This window comes from Dermacentor silvarum, chromosome 4 (genome assembly GCF_013339745.2).
Source record: "Dermacentor silvarum isolate Dsil-2018 chromosome 4, BIME_Dsil_1.4, whole genome shotgun sequence".
NCBI lineage: Eukaryota > Metazoa > Arthropoda > Arachnida > Ixodida > Ixodidae > Dermacentor > Dermacentor silvarum.
The window spans coordinates 181,528,002-181,545,773 of record NC_051157.2 but is presented as its reverse complement, the minus strand read 5'-3'; the positions used below and the strand labels follow the sequence as shown (position 1 = coordinate 181,545,773).

At 48.9% G+C, this 17,772-nt stretch overlaps 1 protein-coding gene across 1 annotated transcript in view; it reads right to left on the bottom strand.

Moving 5' to 3' along the window:
• The window catches only part of LOC125944607 (uncharacterized), a 44,131-nt gene that overhangs the window by 12,439 nt on the left and 13,920 nt on the right, over positions 1-17,772 (bottom strand). Inside the window, exons 5-6 of the mRNA XM_049665121.1 lie at positions 2,377-2,473; positions 1,769-1,902 (exon numbers count right to left, since the gene is read on the bottom strand). Coding sequence (XP_049521078.1) covers positions 1,769-1,902; positions 2,377-2,473 — 231 coding nt within the window. The remainder of the gene's footprint in view (positions 1-1,768; positions 1,903-2,376; positions 2,474-17,772) is intronic.

Here is a 17,772-nt window from a genome sequence, read left to right as displayed (position 1 = left end):
TCGGTCCACCGACCGAAACTGTTGGGAAAATAATAAACCCTAGATAACCGCGAAGTTGTGCTTCTGATTTTCCTAAATACGCTTGGCCCATTGAAAAATCCAGTTACTACTATATATATATATATATATATATATATAATTGTCGCCATTGTCACTGCGATTGCATTGGCCTGGCGTCAGGCAGCACTCGCTCTCATTTCATGTCAGATCGCCCCTTGCAACGAATAAAATATAAATTGTCGTAACACGAATGAATGAGCGTGTCATTACGCTTAAATACAGTATAGAAAATGGTGCGACACCATCGACAACATAAAGGCACACATCCTGAATTCTCAGCGTCTTAGCACTACTGCAATAAATTGAAGGACGCGCTAACTGAACGCATGAATACTTTTGGCCCTTGCTTTTCTCCTTTTCTCGCGGGAATTCGCGTCCCTGATACGTATGTCTGAAACGCACAGTAACGTTCACAAACGGGTGAACGTCTCCCAAATGGACTGTATTGCCATTGGCTTAGATTTTGGTAGCTTTAGGCAGCATTCGGCAATACGTATGCTCCCCTTGTTCGTCCATCAAAGCTCGGATGCGTTAAATTCCTTTTATAAATATTTCATGACTCGTTAACCCGGAGCTTCTTGTCCAAGTTACATAACTGCAGTCTTGAGCCCTGTTCAATGAACTACTCATTGCCACACACTCCTTATCCTAAATGAATATTTTCTTACAGTCTGGTCCATGCTGTGAAATTATACTCTCGCTTCATGCAAGCCTAATGCGCATTTCAATGTCGCATACTTACAACCCTATTTGTGATCATTTTCAGTGTTCCTATGACAATCTGCGGCAGCAGGGTGTCATAGTGGGAACTAATGTTTCGGGAACTAATTGTTCGGACAAGCATTAACGCGACAGCGTTAAGGGCCCCGTGGCGCAGAAAATCCGGCTTCAGCGTCGGTGTCGGCATGAGCGCCGGCATCCATGGCGCAGAAAATCATTCTGAACCACCCCGACCACACAGGCCCTCCGCGTGGCGCAGCTGCGTTACTGAACGAAACTGAAATTCTCAAAGCAAAATCTGTCAGACAAATTGTAAAGTACGACTTAACCACAACCTACAGAGGATGATAGCGTGGGAATGTAATTTCAATGTACGAGAAAACATAATTCTGTTACGAGGAAACTCAAACACAAACCCCTATTCCAGCATTTCTACCGACCCAACAGCGGCACGCTGGGTAGGTTACTTGCAAAAACCCCAGCAAGATGGCGCTCGCCTCCTCGGCAGCGTAAAACGGTAGCGGCGCGCAGAGGCGAAGTTGGAGAAAAAAGAAAGCAGCAGTTTCCGGGAAGCCTGACAAGCATTCAGGGATCTTTGAATGCTATCGCGTTCCACTCTTAAAGGCGAAGCGTAAGCGACCTCCAAATTTTTGATAAAATGTTATGTGCCTGCTAACTTGTAAAGTAGTGTAGCCGTCCAGGTGTCATGCTTCCGTGCTCCTGTGCAGCGCGCCTGACGTGATAGCCAATTCTATGTCTTCTTCACTTCAAATCGATTACCTAGAAACGTTCGTAGTGTTTGAGAGAACAAGTCTCAGTAGAGGGAAATGTATGAAACGCGTTGCTTAAAGGAGTGCTAAGACGAGAGTATCATAGTGATTTTTGTGAATTACGTGGTAAAGTTTGGGAGTGATGGGTATGACCAAGTTTGCGGTGGTTATGTGCAAAAAATGTGAAAGCTGCGAGTGACTCACGCAGATCTGCCTACCTTCTCGAGGTTACCACTGGATGGCAGACCAATAGTGATGGTGCCGTTACAGAAATGGTTCTCGATCTCGCACCCGTTGGGACCGCAAAGGTTCATGTTGGCCAGGTCGCCCATTTGGGGAAGAGTGAAGGCGGCTGAAAAGTATGTACCCAAAAAGATTACCAGCAAGCAAGGTCTTAACAATTACTCCTGTAAACGCTAAAGTAGCGTGGATAACCAGCAATCAAGTAACTCTGGCGTCCTAAGCACTGTAACGCTGATCGGAAGCGAAAATGCAGATGCAAGAAGAGGTGCCACTATGCATGCCTATCAGAGAATATAGAGGACTTGCATAAAGCTGGCAACCCTGTGATGCAGTAAAGCGACGCTGGCTTTCGGCTGCCATGTGAACATTACACCCAGCAAGCTGTATAATAGCCGGTCGGCAGCGTCACCGCATGCATGGTTGTATGCCGTATCGAAACGTAGGTCGTAGCGAAAGACGATAGAAGAGGAAGGGGTGCACAACGCAAGCATCCCAATGATTGTGCCCTTTGTGTTGCTTCTCTAGCTCACCCCTTCCCCTGTAAAGTAAAGCTACATTAGGAATAGAGACGAACTGCGTTTACCAGGAACGCCGTTGCCTGAGAACAGCAGCATCATAGGTGGCAGAGCACTGGCGATGACATCATGACGGCCATGCTTTATGATCCCTTGAATAGCGCACTGCGAGTCAGAAATGGCGACACGTGTTGTTACTGCCACCGAATTTTCTTCGCATTCAATGCACTAAAGATAGGCGCGCGTACGTGTTGGTGCTTAGAGAGTCATGCACCTGGCTGGCAACCTGACGATGTCAGGTTGCCAGCCTTTCATTCCGTTCTTCCCCTCTCTGCGTATCTTATATATGATTTCAAACTAAATCAAACATTTTGAATTGTATCGATTGATCATTGTGCAGTTTCAGCGTTCTTATCTATAAGCAACGCCGAGAGCGAGCGGGGGTATTTTGAAACCTTTACGACACTTGTCATTCCAGCTGCTCGATGCATGCTCTATGCATGCTCTATGCATGCTCTATGCGACAGTCATTTACGGCAGAACTGCACAGCTCCTAGCCAGCTTCTATAGTAGTCACAACCATATGTGGGTAATGGAGAGAGAGACAGAAGAAAGGGGAAAGGCAGGGAGGTTAACCAGATGGGAAGATCCTGTTTGCTACCCAACGCTGGGGAGAGAGGGGAGGGGGAGGTAAAGTGACAGGAAAGTAGAGATAGAGAAAGAAAGGAGCACAGATACACAATCACAATCGGTCGCAGGCGGCACAGCACAGTAGCACTTGCAGCACTATAAACATCTGCCCGGGCTACAGCCGCTTGTCCAAGTCTGTTGCCCTTAAAAACTGCAACAGTGCCCTCGTCACCCTCCGCTGCGATGGCTTGTGATGTTGGCATTCTAAAGTAAGTTCCTCTGTTAGAGGTCTTTGGTCAAAACGCGCTATCGCGTGTACGAGCGATCGTCTCTGTAAATTGTAGCGAGGACAGTCACAGAGAAGGTGCTGATGAGTCTCCTCGCTACCACAGTCATCACATGAGGCGTCGTCGGCCCATTGAATTAGGAATGCAAAAGACTTAGTAAAGGCCACTCCTAGCCATATTCGAAAAAGTAGGGTAGCTTCTCGACGGCAGAGTCCAGCTGGGATGCAAAGGCGTAGAGAGGAGTCTAAGTTGTGCAGCCGGTTACTTTGAAAACTTCCTGCGTTCCACAGGGAGAACGTGATATCCCGGGTGAGCATTCGAAGTTTTCGAGCGGCATCAGTCCTTGATAACGGTATTGGTTCCTCTTCGTCGCCTTGAAGAGCCGATCGAGCAGCATTATCGGCGCGTTCGTTTCCTATGACGCCGCAGTGACATGGAAGCCACTGAAGTGTCACGTGTCCTTTCTCAGTCAAGGTATGGATTAGTTCTCTAATCTCGAATACCAGTTGTGCGTGTGGTCCACGTCGCAGAGCTGATAGCAAAGACTGCAGTGCTGCCTTCGAGTCACTAAATATTGACCATCTTCGAGGCTGTTCTTGGCTAACGAGACGAAGTGCAGTGCGAAGAGCTGCAAGTTCCGCAGCCGTCGATGTCGTTGGGTGACACGTCTTGAAACTGATGGTGACGGCTTTCGCTGGGAATACCACAGCTCCAGAGGAACACTGGAGAGTTGCCGATCCGTCAGTATAAATGTGTACGTGGTCGGCGTACCTTTTGTGCAAAAGGAGCACAGTGAGTTGTTTAAGTGCATGTGATGACAGCTCAGATTTCTTTCTGATTCCTGGTACGGAGAGGTGCACTACAAGTCGATCCAAGCACCATGGAGGAATCGATGGCTTAGTTGCGGGGGAGAAGCTTGATGGAAGGCGAGTGTAATACTCCGAAATCATAGTGCAAAATGATGCCTGCGGCCTTTCTGACGGTAGTGTTGCCAGATGATGGGAACGAGCCCGGGCAAAGTGCATAATGTGCCCTCTCAACACTTCCACCGCAATGTGCGTTTGTATGGGTTGGTCCCGGGCGATTGCAGTATAGTCGCCACTGTTGATGTGCATTTCGGCAAACCAAGACAAACCCTTAGAGCCCGAGCTTGAATAGCCTGTAGAGCACGAAGGTTTATCTGGCAAGTGTTGGTCAGTACGGGCAAACTGTATCTCAAGAAGCCCAGAAAAAGAGCCCTGTGCAATTCCAACATTGCATGTACTGACATTCCCCAAGTCTTTCCGCCCAGAAACATAAAAAGCTGGGAGATTGCTGTCAAACGCTGTTTCAAGTAGGTCACGTGCGGGCTCCATGAGAAGTCTCTATCAATGATTATGCCAAGAAATCTGTGAGTCTTCTCATAAGGAATTATCTGGCCATTTATAGAGATGGCATAGGGTGTCATTGGTTTACGGGTGAATGCCACCAGTGCACATTTGTCTGACGAGATTTCAAGACCTTGGTTGCGGAGGTATAGCTGTCAGTCTAGCAGTTCTTTGAAGTCTTGCGCGTATCTGAGGGCGTGTCACACCTGAAGTCCATATACATATGTCGTCTGCGTGCATTGATATCTTGATCGCTACTGGCAGATGTTCAACGAGATCAATGAGTATGAGGTTGAATAGGGTGGGGCTTAGTACTCCGCCTTGAGGGACGCCTCGGTAGGTGTAGTGTCGTACGGTTTGACCATCGCCGGTCTCATAAAAGAAAGATCTGATAAAAAAAAGACGCAGTTTCGCCCGAAAGGCGGAGCATCAATTGCGATAGCAGATTAGTAGCGAGCTATGCGGAGTAAGGATAGCAGTTTTATCGGCTGTATGAAGCTGGACACATTCGCTTACTAACTGAATTAACAAGCATAGTGTCAGTGCGCACAAGCAAACATGAAAAATGTCGTAGTTTCGCACGAAAGGCGAAGCATCAATTGCGATAGCACATTAGCAGAGAGCTATTTCGGAGTAGGGATAGTAGATTTATCGGCTGCATAAACTTGGACACATTCGCTTTCTAACTGAATTGACAAGCGTGGTGTCATCGCGCACAAGCAAACATGAATAGATCACACTGAATGACCGCAGACAACGACTGTCAAAACGCTGGCAGCAAGCGCAGCGGCCGCAGCGGGCGAAGAATCGTGCGGTCTATCGCTTCAACGGAAACTGATCGGCGAATGCACAGCGCACACAAAGGTAAGAGCCATGTGGAGATATGAGACGGTGCGGGCGACCGCCACCACAGCCAGTGCAAGCGTATTTGTTGGCAGAGTAGAAGCTGCTCCCCCCCTCCCTCCCGCGCTGCCTTCCCGCTTTTTTGCTTTCGCGTGGGAGATTGCGTGGCCAGTTCCCCTTGCGCACGGTTGCAAGATACGCATTTGGTGCCGAAGCACAGCGTCGCCCCGCCTCCCTCCCCCCATACCCCCACGGCCTTTCGCGCGACGGTCGCGTTTGCTTTCCGCCGTGCGTTCGCTCTCCGTGATAGCGCGCGTCCCCCGCGCGCTTTTCACTCGCGCATACGGCGCGCGGCGACGATTTTATCGCCCTTGGAATCTATACGGAACCTCACGGCGACGACGACGGCGACGGCAGAAATCCGGTTGAAGTGTCCATATAATTGCTCTCGCAATAAAAGGTAATGAGAAATGCATTGAAAAACTCGACCACCTAAGCCAACCATGTCAAGAGCATCGAGGATAGCCTCGTGAGATACGTTATCGTATGCCCCTTTGACATCCAAGAACAAAGCTGCAGATAATATTTTGCATGACTTTTGATGTTGGACATACGTAGCGAGATCAACAACACTATCTATTGATGAGCGTTCTCGACGAAAACCAGCCATGCAATTTGGGAACATGTTGTAGTGTTCCAGGTACCACTCCAAGCGGGCAAGGATCATCTTTTCCATTATCTTTCCCACACAGCTGGCCAGCGATATTTGGCGGTATGAGGTGAGTTCAAGTGGGGACTTGCCTTGCTTCAGAAGAGCAACCAAGCGGCTTGTCTTCCATTCTTCGGGAACCGTGCCATCTTGCCAGGATACGTCGTAGAGATCTAACAGTTCTCTACGTGCGCATTCGCTCAGGTTTTTCAAGGCGCGGTAGGATATTCCATCTGGTCCCGGGGATGAAGAACGCCTGCATAGAGCAAGAGCCGCTTCAAGTTCCTCCACTGTGAAAGGAAGATCGAAGATCCATACGGCAGTCACGCGAAACGGGGATGTCACTGGGGACTGGAGAGCCTGGACCGGTTGCTTGGCGAACGATCCTTGCACAAAAGTATTCTGCAACATCAACATCCAGCCACCTCTGGAAGAGCGCCAGTGCTTTGAACGGGAAGCGTTGTTCAGGGAGGGAACGCAGACCGCGTACGGTTCTCCAGATGTGGGAAAGTGGCTTCCGGGGTCTAGTGACTGGCAAAACATTGTCCAACGTCGTGATGCCAATCTATCCATGCGACGTTGAATTTTCTTTTGGAGTCGTCTGGCTGTCCTAAGGTCATCGATGGATTTTGTACGCCGGTATCGCCGCTCCGCACGACGACGGAGTGCACGAAGCCGCTCCAACTCTATATCCAAATCCGTGTGCTTCGTCTAAACCGTGGCCGTGCGTAGGAGTAGCGGCAGGAGTAGGCTCCCGAGCGGGCTTGACAGTCTGTGGTTCTTTCGGAAGTTGCTGGCTCGAAAGCGCAGGCCATTCTTCTTGAGAAAGGTTCCTTTCAGCTGACTTTCTTGTGCTGTTCAGCCCCTTTGTGGCCTGACTGGAGACTGTGGGTGCTACAATGGAACGGCCATTCTCCTTTCGTTTCTCTGCCTTTTTTGCGGAGGTTCGGTGACGCCGACGCCGGATCGTTTCAGCAGCCTACCCCGTGGGACGAATTGTCCCGAACCATTTGCTTGAGAACTGCTACCTCTTTCTTGATGCGAGGGCACTCCTTAGACGAGGCAGCATGACAACCATTACAGTTGCAGCACTTAAGAACAGTAGCCCGGCAAGTGTCCTCCGCGTGAGGCTCAGCACACCGGGGACACAGTAACGAGTTTGGACAGACCCCCTTGACATGTCCAAGCCTAAAGCACTGATGGCATTAAAGAGGCTTTTGTACGAATGGCCGAACAGGGTGTCGGAAGTGTCCGACTTTGACGTGCGATGGTATGCAACCTCCTTTGAAGATCAGTTTGACGCAGCGCGAAGTTCCAAGGCGGCTCACATGCGTGATGACAACACCCTCACTTGCTGGTTTGACGAGGTCAGGGAAGTCCGCGTTGGGAATGGCTACATCGATGTCATAGATTACACCTGCTGTAGATGCATCGCCCATCGGGATATAGGAACGCACTTTGATGCGTCCAGCTCCGAGATTACGCTGCAGTTTTCCGAGCGCACTCCCGTTGTAAACATCGATTGCGAGGACATTTGTGCGCGTATTTATCCGAATGTCCTTAATTTCATTCGGCGCGACCCCTTCCAAGAAAACAGTTCTTGCCTGTTCAGCAATCGGAGGTTGCTTGAAGCTTCCTCGGGCACGAACACGATGGCGTGAGGCCAGCGTTCAGGACTTGACTTCAGAGTCGCCGTGCTCGCTTGCGTTGATGCATTCGCGTTAACAGTCCTCCTTTTGGCCCTCTTTCTGCTGACAGAGATGAAGCTATCATCCGATGAGTCATCACCCGACACGGAGTATAGCTCAGTGTCCTCGGTGTCGCTGAGCATGCTTCCTCTCTTCCTCGTGAAGGACGGCCGTGATGACCTCTGGCCAGGAGGGCCTCTGGAAGGCTCTGCGTCCATGGCTACAAGACGGGTAGCCGAGGCACCAGGAAATTCCGGAGATTTCGTCAGAAACCAAACAACACAGATAGAAGCATTCTACTAAGAATACACTTCGTCGTCGGAAGAACACGAGGAAATCACGAGGTAAATAATTTGTTGTTTTTCATTGAAATGTAAGAAAGTCGCAATTTCGCCCAAAAGGCGAAGCATCGATTGCGATAGAAAATTAGTAGACAGCTGTACGAAGTAAGGATGGTAGTTTTATCGGCCGTGTAAAGTGTAAATATTCGCTTACTAACTAAATAAACAAGCACGGTAGTCACGCGCGCAAGTAAACATGAGCACGCCTCGCTCGATGACCGCTGGAAACTGGTCAAAACGCTGGAGTGAGAAAGCGCGCCAGCGCACCTTCGCACTGGCTCTCTCATCAACGCCAACTAAACGTCGAAAGCACAGCGCATACGAAGCTACCGGCACTCGCCGCATGTACTTAGTACCCATTGCAGATTGCTTTGAAGAAGAGGGCCACGCGGGCGCACACTTCGGCCACATGGCAGATCGCTTTCAAGATACGGCGCCAACGTGGCAGCTCCGTGAGGTCAGTTCTGCTCAGCCGTCCGAGCAGAACGCAACCCCCCCTCCACCATCTCTGTCGCCTTGTCCCCGTGCCTCGCGCGCGAACCAACCCCGCGCGCTTCCGGCCGCCTTCCTATCTCGCATGCGGGAGATTAAGATGCGGTTGCCGGCTCAGTCTCGCACGCTTTCACTCGCACACACGGCGTACGGCGCGCGGCGACGGTTGTGTCGCCGTTGGACTTTATACGGAACCTCACGGCGACGACGGCGGCGGCGGCGAAAGCAAAAATGCGCTTGGAGTGTCGATATAATTGCTGTCGCAATAAAATAATAAGGTTAAGAGAAATGAAATTACATTTAAAAAATCACCGTTAGTTAGATTTTTGTTAGTAGGCTCTTTAACAGCCACACGGGCCACATTATACTGGAATGCATTGCATCTTTTGCTTACGGAAGGACATCCTATGTTTAACATCATCGCACTCATTGTTGTTCTCAATACGCTGCTCATTCAAGTCGGAAGGGATGTTCTTCACAGTCATCAATGAGAACGTCTGCTCACCGACGTGCTTCTAAAGAGGCGCGTGTGTGAACTCATTGTTTACTATGCTTCCATGTTTCTTCTTATCAAGATTCTCAAAAATAGGAGCAGCTGCATCCCTTTTACCTCCAGAAAATACTACAGGTTAACGAGCCTAAGCTGCACCGTGTGGAAACAGTTTATTGGTGACGCGGAGACAGGGTCGCGTAACAGGTTTGCTCTGTTTTGCATCTTCGAATGGCCGAAATCACTGTTCAGCTCTGCCAAAAATTTTTCGACACGTGCTGAAACTTCAGTGAAGTGCTTTTTTTTAAGTGCGGAGCACTTTAGCGGCCCGGGCTGTCGGCGTCTAATGTGTCATGTGCCATGTCGTCACGCTCATAAAACACAAGGGCAAAATAAGGCCAGAACATGCCAATACCAGCCCAAAACCGGGTAAAATTAAACCAACTAGATTCGGAATAATAAGAAATACAAAATTAGAATTGATGCAATTTCTATTCTAATTTATAATTATGAGACGGACAGAAAACGTTGCAGCTTTCGCTGTTAGCATAGCACGATAAGTGACAATGTCTACGTCTTAATACCAATATTGCGAGTTGCGCAAGCAGCAGCGCGTCGAACCGTGACCGGAACTATTTTTTTTTTTTTGCAGCAGAACTGAAGCCGAACGGAAATTTAAGCAGCCATTGGAGCTGAACCTGAACCGGAGCGAGACGATGGAACGGTTATTAGCAGGTTCAGGACAGTGTCTCGATCGGAAGACAGCGTGTCAGAAGGAAGGAACCACTCCAATCCCGGTTCAGCATGGTTCGCATCGAAATAAGTTAACCGTTCCGATCTGGTATGGTGGGCGATGCTAAGCATTTCGGTATTTTTTCCGGGCGATTTGTGGTTTTGCTTGCTGTAATACCTCCTTAAATTTATTTTCGACAAGATTGCACCAGTGGACGGAAGTCTCACAGATAAGACAGACACAAGCCCGGTCACACACCTTGGCTGTTACATTGAATTTTCCAGGCTTGTGCTTCCATACATACTATTTCTCTTCCAAGCATGAGGTGTTTATTGGTAAGGCTTTGCAATCTAATGCGACGTCGGCATGCTAAAAAGCATCGACGGGTGGTGTTCAAGCGATCTTATAGTAGATATTTCCAAGACCAAGAAATGCAGCCTGCTGCTTCACGTAATGATGAAAATTCTCAGGCTGATTGCAAGACAGCAATTATTTACACACCTTCCGTAGCAGCTCAGGGGCTATGACGTTGCATTGCTGACCACGAGATCGCCGATTCAATCCCGGCCACTTAACATTCTGGGGTCACCTGGGTCACCTAAATTCTGGGTCACCTAAATTCTGGGGTTTTACGTGCCAGAACAACGACTTCGTTATAAGGCACGCCGTATTGGGGGGCTCCGGATAAATTTTGACCACTTGGGGTTTGTTAACGTGCACCCAATGAACAGTACACGGGCGTTCTTGCATTTCATCCCCATCTAAATGTGGCCGCCGCGACCTGGGAGCGACTAAATCCCCACCAGAACACACCAGTGTTGCCAGATCTCGTCTTGTGCGGTTCGCTATAGATTTGCGAGGCCGAGATGTCCCTAGTGAAGTCACGTGACTGCGCGCCGCATTCGCCCGTCTTTCCGCCTCCACCTCCTTGCGCGTGCGTGCGCCAGATTTCAACGTGTGTGCACGCAGGAGATGAACGTGGGCGCAAGGTTTAAACTTGCAGCTTATCCTGAAGAGAAAGTGAATAAATCAGTTGCTAAACTACTGGTGGTGCAGTTAATTTTGCAATCAGCATGTCATCAGCACTGCATGGTTCCAGCTATGATCTAGGCAGGCTGACCTAAACCGATTATTTTAAAAATTTTGCATGTCTGAGAAAACTGGATTTCGGTTCCGTTTGTGCCTTTGCATATTCTGCATCTCTTCCTTCGACCTGCCACACGGACTTCCCGTAGCTGTAACCGGCAACAGCTCACTGGTTCAGGAAAACGGAAAGATCGTGTTTCAGTCAGTGGCTGCACAGATGTGAACAGATTGCGCAGTTTGAGAACAGAAAGGGCCTGAAGCTTGACTGCGGAGCGAACTAAATTTTGTGTCAAATAAACACACACACAACTTAATGCGAATAACCTATTCCCTATCGCGCACGATCGACCATTTACGTACACAAAAAGGGTCAACAATCGTCACCACCAAGACCATTCATCCAAATGATCGCACATATGCACACAAGTCCATAAGGCATCGCCGAAGATGAAATTGTTGAGAGCCCTAACAATCTCCCCGTAAATTCATGCGAGCGCTCGCGAGATAACGCAATCCTGGCTAAAACAAACTATCATAAACAGAGCAATGCGCATAGGCGGGTCGATCATTAATCATATGGGCAGCAGCGAAAAAAATATGCACAGCGATTCTCACTTCGCCTGATCAACTTGTCGACTTGACCAGTGAATTTCGTCCTCCATTCAGGGCACATGAAAGAACTAGTTTTGGTGAGCATCCCAGAGTTGCCAGAATGGTGTTTTCTATACTGCTAACCTTGGGCGATGTTGCGGTCGGTATTTAGTCTCGCGCCCACGACCTCGAGCTTAGCAGCGAAGCCACTAAGCAACTATGACGGTTTCAATACCGGCCACGGCGGCCGCCTCTCGATATGAGGGTGGAATGCAAGAACGCTCACGTGCTGTGCTGAGCGCATCCTTCAGGTGGTCAAAATTAATCCGGAGTTTTCCACTACGGCGCGCTTCTTAATAAAATAGTAGGTATGGCAGAACAACTCATGGAGCGTGAAAAGCAAAACCTTTGCAACGCAGCAATTGCTTTATGACTGCCACGTTAAACAATTTACATATGACTGAATTTCCAAAATGGTGAAAGGAAACATTATTTTAAAGATAATCTCAAATACCGCGCTGCCGACACATTGGACGGATAGTTGCTTAGACGTTGTCCTACGGAATGACGAAAATTAAAGCAGAAAACATGACGGTTTTACACAAGTTTAGAAAACACTTATCAGGCTAACTCACCATAGTAACCAAAAAAAAGAAAAAAATGATAAGCAAGATGGACCAACATTGTTCGATTTAAACGATATTCAAAAGCGACCCTATACAACGTTTCATGGCCTCGAAAAAAATTAGCATGAACGTTTGGCCAAACTGCGAACATATCGTTGCATAAAGCTATACATGCGAGCTAACTATAGCCCCGTTAGGCATGGGCAGTCAGTGAGTTCTAAAATATGTCCACCTACAGTGTGGTCCACTGTTAAATGGAACACACGAGTGTAGTGCACAAGCGAATTTTTCTATCTGCTAAGAGTGCAATTGTCTAGCTCTGCAGCTGATGACTTGAGGTCGGCGGCGCGGTCACCGTGGCACATGCAGCTATCGCCAGCATAGTTAGAGCCGCACCTTAGATTGTTCTTTTAACAGTGTAGCAACCTCAACTTATTTTAAGTTCCGCAAAGCACACTACTTCTCCCTACCGAAAGGAAGTTTTGTGCATTACAATGAACATAAAGTCACAATTTAGTTATCTAAACAGCCCTTCTCGTTCTCTGAAATGTAAAAAAATGTATTATTACCGTTTAAAGACTGTATAACAAATATGGCATTTCATTCAAATTCTTACTTTAATGCGCTGCTTTACGCCCGCTCCCACCCCAACAAACAGCCCAACAAACGATAGCTTTTTGTGGTTTCCAACAAACGAAGGGGGGGGGGGGGGGGGAGCGGTGGGGGGTTACGGAGCAAAGAGGCCTTGCGGCTGGCGCAAGCATTCGTGACCAGTCGAGTCTTCCACTCGACTCTTTACCTCGACTTGCACAAGTTTGACGAGAACGCCCAGGAAGATGTACAAGCGTGCCCTCGATATCTTGATAACCGCGGCCAATCAGCGCCTCATAGGCCTGGGGATGGTAAACACTTTTGCGGGGCTCCGGGAGGCACACTTGACCAATCAATACAGAAGGCTTTCAAGGACGCCGCCGGGACGCCGACTACACATCCAGCACCCAACACTGACGGAAGAGCGCGTACGCAACCCCGAAGTCTGGAAATAAGCCCTGCACGTGCGTCCTGTTCCGGCCAACATGACACGTGACGACCACAGTGGCAGGCGCCCTGCGCGGGCGGAGGCACTGGCTCGCCACTATGGGGAACAAACACGGAATCTTCTACGTGGACGCCTCCGGCCCTCACCATGGGGGTGGTACACGGCCGCAGTCGTCCACCAAAACGTCGCGGTGAATGGCCTAACATTCAGAGTTTAAGATATATCACATGCGGAGGAAGTCGTCATCGCGCTAGCCGCCGCAGACCAGGACTCGCGCGTCATCATCACCGACTCGAGAGGGGCCTGCAGAAATATTGAACAGGGGTACATTCCTCTCATTGCGTCTCGCATCCTTCAAAACAGTGACTACCTCGGAGCCTCCGCGCCTCGAACGATCGTATGGGCTCCTGCTCATATGGGCCTCGAAGGCAACGAAACGGCAGACGCCGCTGCCCGCGCGCTCTCTCCGGGCACGTTTCGGATACATTTCAGAAGGCCCTTCCGAAACCAATCCGGCCCTCACTTTTCGAGAAAATGCTTAAGTATGCCGATTCGACCACGCAATTTATCCTAAGCTCTGTAAGGGCCTCACAAAGGTAGAGGAGCGCAAACTCCCCCGCCTTTACATCAAAACACTGCTGTGCCCGGCAGTTTTAAAACACTTTGATCCTGCCTGTACAGGAAAATGCTCGCACTGTGCGGAAAAGTCTTCGGGCATCTTCCAGATGGTGTGGGCATGCCAATCAACCCCGAACCTCGTCCCTAAACCAAACCCCACCTGGGAGGACTGGGAGGCAGGCCTGCTCGGCTGCTCTGACGTGGCGAGTCAGAAGGCTCTAGGTCGACCGAGCATGAGCCGCGGCGGTCGCCAATGGGCTCCTGTAATGAGGAGCCCACCTAGTGAGTGTGAGAGGTGGCCCCCTCAAACTTCTTCCGAGCACTTCAAATAAAGTTTTTTCAGACAGACAGTCTGTTTGTTCCCCGTAGTGGTGCGCTATTATTTCTGAAAATAGCAGGAAAGCCAAAATAGCATGGCAACGTTCACTTTTGGGGCCTGGTGCTGTCACAGTTCAGAGCTGATGAAATCACTGGAGCCTACTGTGTTATTTTGATTATGCTTGGTGCTGACCTATTAAAGCGCGACGGTCGGGCCATCAGTTGTGCAGCCTTCACTTGTGTTTTAAATGCGAATGCATTTCTTAGTCGGGGCATGTCAGGCGTCTGTCGGTGTCCGCGCGCCGGCAGGTGTTATCTCTCCGCTCTCACTCCCTCTCCCATAGCAACAGCTGCGGGCGCGCGCGCTTAACCTCGCCCCTAGCAACCGGAGCATCTGGTGCGGGCGGAGTAGCAGAGAGTGAGTGGAGAGGAGGAGCGCGCTCTGGCGTGTGAGGGCGCTCGCATCGCGGGAACTCGGCGGAGCTCCCGCGTGTGTGGAGACAGTGTAGGAGAGGGTAGGTGCTTGCTTCGCCGCTCCTCTCGCCGTTCGCTCGCCGTCAACGAGTACTACTTTGCTCGAAGCGGCAAGGACGGCGATAGGGATGGTCGATGAAATTTTTTAATCGATTAACGATTAATCGTTCGTCGGTTTAGCGTATAATCGATTAATCGCTTTCGATGCGGGGTTTTTCGTCGATTAATCGATTAATCGACTTTTTTTCGGGCGCTTTAAAAAGGCTGAAACACAGTTACCTACTCACCTATTTTACCTATTTAACGTTTGAAAGGTGAAACCAGGATAAGAAATACAAGCGTATAAACTTTGATAAAGAATAATGTTTAATTTGTTAGAGGTCAACTATAATTGCCACTAGGGACTAGTGGCAGGGTATTCATATTAACACGTGTACTTGTTTATCTTTCCCCGGTGACCGCTTTTCACCGGCTAACAAATGTTAAACGTTATCACTCGGCGCAGGGCGCAGGACGGAAGTTTCTCGAACGTTATCGATGCTTCTATCCGTTGTCTACTGTCACGGACGCTTATGTAATCTGATTGTATGAGCGACGCAAATTCTCTAGAACTTTCTGGAAGACACGCGGGCACCAGGGAATAACCTGGAACATTCGATGACTCATGGATAAAAGCCGACGCGTTTCGCCGCTGATCAGATTTCGACGATCGCCGACTGTGTTCGCCGCTATCGTTGTGCTTCGAGTGCAACTTGCTTTTGTGGGCACAGGTTCGCCCAATAAAACATCCGTTTCGTCATTCACAGTTTTGCGACTGTTTCCTTCACCGTCACTACTACGTGACAATATTTAACTTTTACGGAATTTTTAAAAATCGCCTGTTGCAGGTAGCATAATTCTTATCGTTGAGTTGGGTTATTCGAAGAGGCGGACATCAGTAGCACGAGAAATCGAAAGACTTATTCAACCAATTAACAAAAATTGACTAATGAACTTCTTAGTTAATTACTTTACGACACATATTGCAATTTACGAATTGTAGCGGTGAGTTTGCAAGACGCACCTACTTGAAATGAATTTCCAGGATGACACCAGTTTCGAAATATTATTTCTCAAAGGGTGGGACGAAATACATGGGCGTTGCAGTTACTTTTGTACTTCAATGCATTTTGGTATAAAAGTAAGTGGAACAACAGTGCATTTTTACGGCGAGTATACGATGGTGCATATCACCAAGCTGGTGTCATTCTGTAAATTCATTCCAAGTGGATACGCCTCACAAGCTCACCGGCTACAATTCGTAAATTGCTATATGTGTCATAAAGTAAAAACCAAAGTTAATTAGTGATTTTTGTTAATTAGTTGAATATGTGTTTAGATTTCTCGTGCTAATGTCCACCTCATCGAATAACCCAGCTCAATGATAAAAATTACGCTACCTGCCACAGGCGATTTCTAAAAATTCCATAGAACTTAAAAATGAACACCCTACCCTGCATGTTAAAAATGGCACTTACTGAGGAGGGTGGGCATGGAGGAAGGAGAAATTAGAAGATATCATCGCAGCACGACTGACATGAAGTAACGGCGCAACACGTGATCGCCACATCAGAGCGCGTGGTAGGTTTAATGCTGCCGGGTGCAGGGCAGTATAGCGCAGCTGAACGGGAGCGCACCCATTTGAAACTACTGCGAACCAAACATTATCGGCCAAGACGTTGTCTCTCAGGGTCACGTGCTGAATATATATACTGCGAGGTAAAAAGCCAAAGAAATGGCTTGACGGTGAGTTCGCTTGCCAAGACTTGCAGCCTCACGTAATGCTCTCTCCTAGTTCATTTCTTCCTCCACTGGGGCGGCGTCACTCCGGCCCCAGGCACCTTGTGTGACGCGTGCGTAAAGCGGGAAAGCGCTTGGCCAGCTCGGCAGGACTCGGGAAAACAGTCAACAGTCGCTCTCAGTCTTCGCAGCCGCGCTGCCGTTGCTCGTACTCCGCATTCTATAGTACGATTTCAAAATTTTCACGCCACTTTAGTTACCGTCTGGAAAACGATTAATCGAACTGCTTTAATCGATTAAACCGATTAAATTAAAGGTAGACATCGATGACAATTAATCGTTTTGCGGCGTACTTTTAGTCGATTAATCGATTAATCGTTCATCGATATTACCATCCCTAGACGGCGAATACTGCGGCGTTAATCTCGTTGCTAACGTGTATGGGAACCTCATATCGCATGCCGTTGCCACCTCACCCGTTCGAGACACGTCTCCGTACAAAGACTTCTACACCCTTGCCTACACCGGAGACGGAGTCTTTGTGGTGACCGTGTACCTCGCGCCCAACCTCGCTCGTGACGCCGTTGCCGCGCAACTGGACGCGGCTATGGAAAGTGTGTGTGTGCGCTCCAAAGTATCTGACCCCGTCGTCTTGGTTGGTGACTTTAACGTGGACGTGAGAAAGAGCGGCGAGTGGTTGGTGGAGTACATGCGGACAAAGTACTCTATGCAGTGTGCCTCCGCCGAGTACGACAAGTGTCCGACTACCATTCACGGAAGTTGCATTGATCTCGCCTTTACCCGAAACTGTGACGTGCGCATGCTTCTCAAAGACCCTTTGACTGTACACTTTAGCGACCACAAGGCTGTGATTATGGCCGTCAGGTACAATGACAACACAAACAGGTGCTGATAATGGTTACGGTACAATCCTCGTCTCGTCATTAATTTACGCCATTAAAGTTACTACGCCGTGTACTCTCGGCGCAAGAAATGCATTCGCATTTCCTCACGATTTCCTTCGGGGAGGTGGGGGCAATATTTTTTTTCGATTAATCCGCGCTGTTAGTTTCATTCCAGATGTAATAGTGTCATTCAAGTGCCCCAGTACTACTGTACGTTGCACATCCTTTGAGATGGCGTGACCTAGGTGTCTAGTGCAAAGCCGTTGAAAGAGCTAAGGACAATTGGCTTTCAGAAATGTATGTACATGAAAGCGCCGGTCCCACACACAAAAAAGTATTACTTCAACCAGCGCCCACCGTTACTAGGGGAAGAAAATAGCGTTGCCAGCGCCTCCTTTATTTTTTTCAATGCCAGCCAGATGCGGCCGATCCAACGGTACAGTGCCTA